At 36.2% G+C, this 10,765-nt stretch overlaps 1 protein-coding gene across 1 annotated transcript; it reads right to left on the reverse strand.

Moving 5' to 3' along the window:
• Nucleotides 1–2,970: 2,970 nt before the first annotated feature.
• LOC109220537 (cell division cycle protein 48 homolog) lies at nucleotides 2,971–9,979 on the reverse strand. Its single transcript, XM_019385000.1, has 9 exons — nucleotides 9,816–9,979; nucleotides 9,528–9,696; nucleotides 7,748–7,976; nucleotides 5,532–6,298; nucleotides 5,231–5,452; nucleotides 5,000–5,071; nucleotides 4,618–4,899; nucleotides 4,055–4,414; nucleotides 2,971–3,529 (listed from the first exon to the last, which is right to left on the reverse strand). The coding sequence occupies exons 1-9, from the start codon at nucleotides 9,842–9,844 to the stop codon at nucleotides 3,239–3,241; spliced, it is 2,421 nt and encodes an 806-aa protein (XP_019240545.1). The 5' UTR covers nucleotides 9,845–9,979; the 3' UTR covers nucleotides 2,971–3,238.
• Between the last annotated feature and the right edge of the window lie 786 nt (nucleotides 9,980–10,765).

The raw sequence follows: 10,765 nt of genomic DNA on the forward strand, positions 1-10,765 counted from the left end.
TTTGGCTTCTCTTGTCATGAGAAGGGTGGAAGTACATATCATGCAATTGGCAACATTTTGAATCACTTCCACCTATTATCTTTTGTGTTTAGACAATGTAACCAAATTATTTTTCAATAATATAGTAAGAATCGAATTTAGAATTTTAAATTAGTGAATATAAAGAGTCATTATACTTATATATTTCAGTAATAAATTATGATTAGGATTTGGTGATTATGCGTATCCGTTTGTATATATACACAGACATATATCACGTCAGACACAAACATATACAAATATACATACGTGTGCTAACGTGCATGAGCATTGAAAGTCTTCAATTCGACTAAAGCGTTAGATTCTTTTTTTATTTTGACTTCTTTCAAAGGGCAATGAAAGGGAGGAAAGGTAGGGGTCGGCGTTCGGCAGTTCGGATTGCATATGAAATTTCGGTTTGGATTTTCAGTTATCGGATTGACGAAATGACAATCCAAATCCAATCCAATTAAGTTCGGATTGGATCGGATTTTTTAAGTTTGGTTTCGAATTAATCGGTTTGGATATTTTGGATTTTCGGTTTTGAGCTTATAAGTTTAGATGTTTCTTATTTTTATAAAAATGAATATCCAAATGAAGTACTCATGTTAAATTGCCTGAAAAGTTCCTCATTCTTACCGCAATCATCCAAATGAAGTATTGAAGTAATGAAATTATTATATAAATATATAAAAAAAAAAATACAATAGAGACATTAATACGGCAGATAAGAAGTAGAAATGATAAAACCATGTCCAAATAGAAAGTACTCACATAGTAACTTAGTAATTAATATTGAATATATGAGATAATATCTAATGTGTAGGGTATTAAACTTATTACTATTGACATATGGATAATGGACTAAATATAAAGTATAAGAAATTCGGATTTTCGGATATCCAAAAATTCGAAGTACCAAATCCAATATCCAATCCAAAATCCAAAAAATTTTAAAATTAAATCCAAAATCCAATCCGTAATCCGAAAATCCAAACCAAAAATTCGAATTTCGGGTTTGCCCAAACTATGCCCACCCCTAAGGAAAGGGGTTCACTGGAGTTTGTCTCTTGAAAATGGTTTTATTTATTTATTCACTTGAAGGCGTTTTTCTCTATTTTATTTCATGGTATCAAAGCCAACAAGAGAATTAGGGAGACCCCCTTTTTGGCCTTTCTGAAGTGTGGCCCACACACGGCCAGAAGAAAAAGAAAAGGGGGGCCTTAGCCCTTAGAATCGAATTCTAAACCAGCGTGGTGCTGCTGGAAGCTTCTGTATATGCAAGAATTTTTGTAAGCAATGTCAATATTTGAAGAAGTGAACAAATAAATAAAATACTATAACAACAAGCGATGTTTTTTTTATATTTATACCAAATATTTTCGTTTTTCCTATGATCTATACATACATATTTACGAAAAGATTTGACGAAGCAATGTCACATGACACTGCTTGAGGTAAGGTACATGCGCCCCTGAACGTGCATACACACATACATATATAATACATATATCTAACCGAAGTCACTAGATATGTTTGCACCTGGTACCTTCATATATTATACATACATCCACCTGTAACTGACATGGTTAAGCTAAAAATAAGATTAACTATAGCACAAAAAATTCCTAGCAAATATCATGTGATTTTATTCTAATACCAAGTTTTCTTTGTGATTATTTCCTCTTCATTTTTTCTATTAATAAACACGAGACAAATGGAACGGGACCACCACAGTACAACTGATGTATCAGTGGGGATAAAGACGATTCACGTGCTATTTTATTTCGTTCATTATACTCATAAATAAGACAGAGATTTTCAAATGTCAAAGGAAAAGTTGCCGCCATAAATCACATACCAAATCACAATTTTGGCGTAGGAAAAAGAAAGACGTATTTTGGTGAGGAATTAAGGAAATGCAAACAAGCGAAGTTACATATGCATATACAGAATGACTTGTGTTATTTCCTCAATCATATTTCTGGTAATGTAGAACGAAAAGATTCATATACTCGTTTCAATTAGTTAGAAATTTAAGAATAGATATCTATGTATGTTTCAACGGAAGATTCATATAGTTGATTCCTACTCATTTGAAATTAAAACATGTTAGATCCACACAAATCTTCTTCGAAGTTAGACTTATACTTTTGGTATATGTTTTCTTGGTTTAATCAATTGTCCAAATTACCATATAATGATATAATCTGCCCTCTGCACTACTGAAGAATTTACTGTACTTTTCTTACTACTCCCAAGTAAAAGTGGGGAAGAAAAAAGATTGCTTGCCTCAAAATTCCATTTGAAAACATCTCAGCTAGCTTTAGAATCGTATCTAGATATCAAATAAAAATTAGACTCGTTAAAATTAAATTTGCTTATTCGCATCATATCAGCATATCATTCCTTAAAAGAACCTACTACCTTATTAAAATACAATCCATTGTAAGTGTAAAAATCTCTTATTATTACCATGCCAAACCGCTATTATTGTCTAAACTAAAAGAAGACCATTATTTGCATACCAAAGTCATTGAAATATCCTAGTACTTGAACTCTATTATTAGGCTATGGAGAAGTTACTGCATCTTTTTGCACATTAGACCACCGAAGTTATCTAAGTGTCAATGTTAGCTAAAGTTGGCTTAAAGCAATTTCTTGTCTTTTCAACTCGGCTACTCATTGTCAATGTTCAACTCTACCTTTTGTTTTCCTCAAAATAATTATCAGCACTTTTTAGGATTTACAACATCCCAAATCCGCCTCTGAAAGACTAATAGCATTAATCTATTTCCTTGGAAATTCTTTTACTCTACTCTTCAGCAATTCTTGGAAAAGGATGTGTCATGCACAATTCCTCGATACTAGGACGCACTAAATGTACACACAAGAAAGAACATGAGATTCTGCGGGCATCCATCCGAACATGTATTTAAACCTGCTCAGAGATTATCAGTACCACCTGCTCATTGAAATAAGTGTGAACTGTAACATTAAATTTATCTTAAGGTAAGGATTCTAAAATTATCATCACTAGTAGCAACACCAGACATTTTAGAGGTAAATTGTTTAAGTTAACAGAATACACCAGAAGTTAACCAAGTAGCCCCAAGATCCAGAAGCACAGTAGCCGTTCCAGACATTTGAGTGCGGATAATTGTTTAGGCAACTCTAATCCGGGGAGATTTGCATCAAAATAACCACAAGATCTAGAACTTCAGCTATACAGGTCATCGTCATCAGCTCCAGCATTAGAAGTTGCAAAAGGGTCAGCTGCAGCAGTACCGCCACTAGCCTCAGCAAACCGAAATTCTGTTCCAAAACCTCTAGACTGCTGTAATGTCTGAGCAAATGCCTGGTATTTACGTATATCAGCGTCACTAACACTTCGTCGTGCATACTTCATAGACTCCTCAAAATGTGCGGGCTTGATCTCCGGTACTTCGTCATCAACATCCTCATCCATAGAATCAGGATTCTCACTTCTTCTCCTCTCCCTTTCTATGTCCTGCAATTAGAAAGAATAATAAGGATAAGAATAATAAGGATTCAGGATGAAAAAAACCATAACTCCGAAACTAAGGGAACGGAAATTGGCACCAGTTGCAACATGACGTTTAGATACCATAGCACTCACCCAAAACCAAGACACATTTTCTTAAACCATGCAGTCAATTAATTGAACCAGGCTCTACTTATCAGTTATCACATTCCTAGAAAATAATCCAGTTCAATTTTTGTACATCGCTACACTTCGATGAAAACAATGCCCAGCAGCCACCATGCAACATTAATGAGTCAAACATACCAACGCCATGGAAAAATTAACAGTCACAAATACAGAACAGCGTATCTGTTTCACTCTTAGCATGACAACGGAAAACTAACCAAATCTTGTATATCATTTACTCCTATATTGGGCAAAAGGAGTGCAGACAAAAGTTGCAGAACAAGGTTATTTTAAGAAGCTTCAGAGATTCAGAAGTACAAAAACAAAAAATAAAGGCAGTAATAAAGGAAATGAAGAACGTACTTTCTCTATGTTCTCCCTTATGGCATATTTGCAGGCTCGCTGACAGATCTCAGTGATATCAGCCCCACTAAATCCCTGAGTATATTTGGCAAGAGCTCTCAAATCAATATCCTTAGATAAGGGAGATTTTCTGAGACACGCCTTGAAAATCTGATGGCGCGAATCTTCATCAGGCAGAGGAATATAAATTAACTGGTCAAGACGGCCAGGTCGTAGAAGTGCAGGGTCTATTATATCAGGCCTGTTCGTGGCCCCAATTATAAATACAGTCTTCTTCGCGTTCATGCCATCCATTTCAGTCAGAAGTTGGTTCAGAACACGATCAGCTGCTCCACCAGCATCTCCACTACTGCCTCCCCTCTGCAATAATACAGAGCACCATTTCTTGTAAGTTGTTGTACAAGTAAAATTGATTCTCGTCATCCTCTTTACATGATTTTATACTTTTCTATCCATCTGATCGCTAGATCAGGATGTGAAATACATTGACGCCAGTAAACTTGTAAAGATGTTCTCAGTTTTCTTACAACTCAAATCTTCAAAGTTTAAACTAATTATCTTACCTGAGTAGCAATAGAATCAAGCTCATCAAAGAAGAGGACACAGGGTGCAGATTGTCTGGCTTTGTCAAAAATTTCCCTAACATTTGCCTCACTCTCCCCAAACCACATAGTGAGCAGTTCAGGACCTTTGACACTGATGAAATTGGCTTGACATTCATTTGCAATTGCCTTGGCAAGTAGAGTTTTCCCACACCCTGGGGGACCATAGAAAAGAACACCTTTCGAAGGCGACATACCAAACTTTTCAAACTTCTCTGGGTGTTCCACCGGATATTGAACAGTCTACATAAAAACAAAGAAGGGCAATGATCAAGACCTCTTAAGACAAGTAACTTATATAGGACATAAATATGTAAAGCCCAAAAATATTGAATTACATTACCTCTTGAAGCTCTCGTTTGACATTTTCAAGGCCTCCAATGTCTGCCCAGGAGACATTAGGCACTTCAACCACCTGCAAAACAGTTTAATGAAAGAGGCCAGTAAGTTTGTGTGCCAAAGCAATAATGCACATCTTCCAACAAGACACCCACACAGATAAGACCAGAGACCATAAGTTTGCACTCTAAAAAGTATCTTAACACTCTCAACTTGGTTATGACGGGTTACTTACTGTTTCACGCAATGCAGATGGATTGCTTGTACCAAGAGCAGTTTGGAAGTGCTCATTCGTTACAGCCATTGAGTTCAATATCTCAGCGTCAATAGTATCATCTTCCAGATCAATGACATCCATTTTCTCCCTAATACACTGAAGTGCAGCTTCAGTGCAAAGAGCAGCAAGATCTGCACCAACATAACCATGTGTATCTTTTCCAATTTTTTCCAAATCAACCTGCACAATTGAGTAAATCAACGTCATGTAACAGTAAGAAGTTGCTCCCAATGAATCCAAGTTTGCAAGTGGGCCTTACTTCTTCTGCAAGCTTCATATTTTTGGTATGAATGCGAAGAACTTCAAGACGTCCAACTTCATCTGGAACACCAATGTCTATTTCTCTATCAAACCTACCAAACCTTCTTAGAGCAGGATCGATGCTGTTCGGGCGGTTGGTAGCTCCCATCACTATTACATGAGCACGCGATTTAAGTCCATCCATCAGAGTCAAGAGTTGTGAGACAATCCTCCTTTCAACTTCACCATGTGTCTTCTCTCGCTTGGGAGCAATTGAATCAATTTCATCAATAAATATGATAGAAGGAGCATTCTTTTCAGCCTCTTCAAATGCCTTCCTGAGATTACTTTCACTCTCTCCAGCCAATTTGGACATTATTTCAGGTCCATTAATGCAAAAGAAAAATGCACCGGTTTCATTAGCAACAGCTCTCGCTATCAGAGTCTTCCCAGAACCAGGAGGTCCATAAAGTAAAATTCCCTTTGGTGGTTTCACACCAATAGATTTGAAAAGTTGAGGATGCCTCAATGGTAATTCCACCAGTTCACGAATCTGAGCCATCTGTTTTCTCACACCACCAACATCATCATAGCCAACTTCATCAAGTCTCTCCTCATCCTCCCTTTTCACAGGCTCACCCTCACAAAAGATTTCAGTGTCTGGAGCAACGACACAATACTCCCCAGGGTCTGTTTCTATGACCTTAAATTCCACACTTCTCATCCCTCCTCTAACAAGGAAATGGTCCCCTTTCCTCAAAGGACGATATGCCTCCAAAAAGTAAGCTGCAAGAAGGGCACCAACAATTTAAAAGCAGACGCAAACAGAGCTTACAGTCAAATAAAATTAATGAAATTAGTTCGTAAACGATGAAGACTAGAAAACAATCTAAGGTCGCATTTTATAGGGGGAACCCACCCAAAGCCAAGTCTATAATGTTTTCTCTGTCGTAGCTACAGCCACTATTGTCAAAGGCCCTGAAGCGAGGCTCAAAACATGTTGAGCGCTTCGCCTCGCTTTCTGTGCGCTTTAGTGTCGCATCAAGGCTCTAAGGCATATTTTTCCTTGCCAATGAGTGTAATCCTGGAAAGGCGACATTAAACAATTGATAATTCACTTTTTCGTAAAAAATTTCCAATTTTTTGTCCATATATTTGTTATTCATGCTTATAATTATTAGTCTTGGACTACGTATACATATTTTTACTTTTTCTCCCGTTGCGCTTTTTTTCATTAAAGCTCACGCTTTATTTGTGCTTTGCGCTTAAAGCCTCAGCGGACCTTAGAGCTTTTTTGCGTTTTTCGCCTTTGATAACACTGGCTACAACTAATATTTTGGGGGTAGATTCAAATGGCACCATCACAGTGTAAAATAGAATCAATATTTCTGAACTTATAAAAGATAAGATATAGATTTACTCTATTTGATAGTCCACGGATGAGAAGACATTTCATCCTCTCGAATAAACCCGTCGATACATGCTTCATTTTTGTTTACAGATTGTATTTTTTATTCTTTTCACAAAGAAACTACCAAATGCCAAACGTATGGCAAACAAGAGCATTCAGATTGTCTCCCATGTGTGACCTTTTTCTATATTGACCAGAGAAAGCTTAATATCAAGACTCTTTTTGCACCAAAAATACTGAAGTGAAACATAGGAGTATCAGGTCTCACATTACTCCTAGCTCTTGCCCGCATTTTCTTCTAAACTTCAGTCCAAAGTCTGAGTATGTCTTATTTGACCTTCTACCTTATGTACTAAATCTCTTCAAACACTCACAGGAGAGAGCGGATCCTAAATGGAAAGTGCCTAGAATACGCCATATACAATATATGAAGGGATAGCTGGACTAGGCTTGTGGGATTATAAATGAATTTCCTTTTTCATCTGCCTGAGGGTTTTTTTTATTTTTTTTTTTTTTGGTGGGGGGGGGGGGGGGGGGGCAGAAGAAGTGCATGTGATGGGAGAGTTAAATGCTAATGATATCTAGCTGTTGAAGTCATGATCGATATTTTTTGGGACATTGGCGACTACAAATCTTTCTTTCCGTCTGATACTCTTTCGCTAATTGTTATCTTTTTGGGGTCAGAGACAAGTTTAATGAGTTGTATATCCCTGCAGCACACAGTTCGCGGAGAACAAAGACATGACAATTTCCACACAGTAACCTGTGCTACAGCGACCAAAACTGCAAACTATCTGAGTATGTCAGACAGGTTATACACTTACGTTTCAGGAATGATTCAAACAGATCCCCCGTGACACCTTCTATTGTATCATCTATAGGAAGTATGTGGACACGCTTCCCATACTTAACATCTGGACACTGGTGCACAGATACGACATCTCCAAGTCGAACCCTCAAATTTGAACGGACCACCTTGTTCATCCTAATCTTTGGCTCATCACATGTTTCATCAGCAAGGGCAATGACGACTGTATCCTTTCTCTTTTTTCCCTGGATAAAAGATACAGCAGAACACAAATTTTGAGTCAACTGAATTAACAGGCAGAAAAAAATACACAGAAATCCAAGATGCTGAACTTCATTCCAACTAATTGTAAAACATACATAACCACAATAAAAACTAAGTGGCAACAAAAAGTTGAGTTGTCACACTCTGAGTGAGCGACAAAACCAAATGAATAATGTAAAACATCAAATTTGGAGTCAAAAGCGGGGGAGTCTAATGTGTTAGCATAACATAGGATTTTGAGTACATATATATGTTAGAAAAAGTACTAGGGGATATGGAAACCACGAAGATAAACCAAGAGTCATCTACCAACATCAACTGAGAATTATCCAGGTTATTTATCTAAGCGTACTGAAGCAGTATAAGCATGATATTTGTCTGGACTCGAATTCGTAGAAATGTCATGGGCAAATTTTTACCAATACCAAGTACCACTTATTTATATATTTTTCTTTAAGAAAGAAAACAAATACTACCTCCGTCCCAGAAAGAATGGTAGGGTTGGGAGTACAAAGATCAATGACGCATCATTACCAGCATGAATAAAGAGGAGATTTCTTTTTCTTTTTTTTTTTCTTTTTCTTTTTATATCATTGCTAATTCGGAAAATATATAAATAGTACTGTAAATCACATTTTACTGTTTAAAAGAAATTAAAATGATGAGAAATTTGTAGCAAAGAAAAACATGTTGGCTTTCCAAATAGTATTTGTCATTCTTTTTTTATGAAAAGAGTACTACAAAGTAAAAAAGAAACATCAGCATAGTGTAGGCCCAGCTAAGATTCAGCAGCTTTGGACGAACAAGTTCCCACATCATAAACAATATATTAACTCAAGAATTAAGTTACATATACAATAAAAGTGAATTTTAACATGCCATAGTGTGTCAGTTACCATATTACAAGATCACCAATTACCATACATCAATAGATTTACCTACAATTACCTAATTAACGACCTGATTGCGTAGATAATTTTTACAGTGATGTTGCATAAAGCTTAAACTCATTCGCTAAATACTTCGCCATTAACACTGTAGAATACAGACCTTATATCACGACCTCAACACCAAAAAATCTACAAACACTAGATTCTACTCCTATCATACTTTCAGAATCACCAAAAAAATAACAAAATAGTTACCAAAAACCTAAGCAAAAATCAAATCAAGTACTACTAGTATAATAAACCTCAATGAAAATAATTCAAAATTGAAACCTTCAAGAGTCACTTTATCAAAATATCTGTAAATCATTATCATAAATTTTGTAAATATTCATTTTAAAAAAAGCCACAACAAGTACAACATAAAGTTTCAGTTAGAAGATTAAAGTGGAAACCTAAGCAAACAGCAAATCAAGTACTAGGATAGCAATCCTCAATGCAAAACCGACGTGATCAGATAATTCAAAATCGAAACCCTAGAAAGTCATTTATCCCAACATTAGTAAATAATTAACACAAATTTAGTAAATATTTATCAAAAAAAAACGCAATAAGTACAATAGAAAGCTTCATTAAAGTGAATACCTTGATGAGAATCGTATCTCCACGGAAAAGCTGAAGTTTCTCCATAGTAGCAGGGTGTAAGGCAACAACAGAGTTATCATCATTGACCGCCTCGTCAACGACGAGCCGATTCGCAGCTTTCTTCCGCTCCAAAATTGCCGTAGAAAAATCCTTCTTAGTAGCATTTTTTCTGCAAAACAGGAAAAAAAAAGTATAAAAAAAAACAGAAAAATATAATTACATATCTCAGCAAATAGATGCTGAATATCAAAGCTAAAACAGCAGATGAATAAGAAGAAGAGAACTCACGAGTCAGATGACTCGGCCGCGTGACTCATCGTTCGCGATCTAGAAAGTTGTATTTGTAGCAGAGAAGTGGAAGAGAAACTGGGAAATAGATATTATTTTGGTCTATTTTTTGGGACTTTATAAGGGAGACAGGGAGTTTTTTTCTTTTCCTTGGTGTCTTGGGAAAAGGAAATACGAGACATTCTTAATTTTGGACTGGTTTTCTTATTCTAGTAGGATTATGAAATATTTTGAAATTTTTAATTAAAATTGTGTTATTGTATGAGTGGATGAGGATAAATTTCGAATTGTGAAATAGTTATTGAGAGAGATCAAATAGTAGCCCTGATTAGATTGGGATGTATTTAAATTTGAGTATCCGTGGATAACGTTTGGGTTTTGAACATGTTTAAATAAGAAATTAATTAATAGAGCTAATTGATTTGTGGCACAATAATATTGCAATATTGTCCATCTATCTTAAGGTAGGTAAGCGGTGGCCGTTGGGTGAGATTATGATCGCACCAGGATGTGGTGCACTGTATGGGACTGCTCTTCCCTTAACCAGAGGTCTCGGGTTCGAGCCCTGGGTATGAAAAAATCCTTGGTAGGGAACGCTTTCCCCCGAAAGGGGCCCTACACGGCGCGAATCCAAATATAGTCGGGCTCCAAAGCAAATACCGGGCACCGGGTGCGAAAAAAAAAAAAAAAAAAAAGAGATTATGATCACTTAGAGTTGGACAAAAAAAAAATTGGAACAGGGTAGTTTCTTGGGAAAAAGTAACATAAAATCATGGAGATCAAAAGAACAAAAATTAAGATGGAAAAAGGATACGGTTGAGGTGATCAAGAATGACTACTCAGTAATTTATAACCAAGGAATTTGATATTCATATTTTTTTATCTTATATCTGAAATTCTTAGTACACAAAACTTATCTTTGTTGGATATTAGGTTTGGATCGGGGATTG

Source organism: Nicotiana attenuata, unplaced genomic scaffold, assembly GCF_001879085.1.
Source record: "Nicotiana attenuata strain UT unplaced genomic scaffold, NIATTr2, whole genome shotgun sequence".
Classification (NCBI taxonomy): domain Eukaryota; kingdom Viridiplantae; phylum Streptophyta; class Magnoliopsida; order Solanales; family Solanaceae; genus Nicotiana; species Nicotiana attenuata.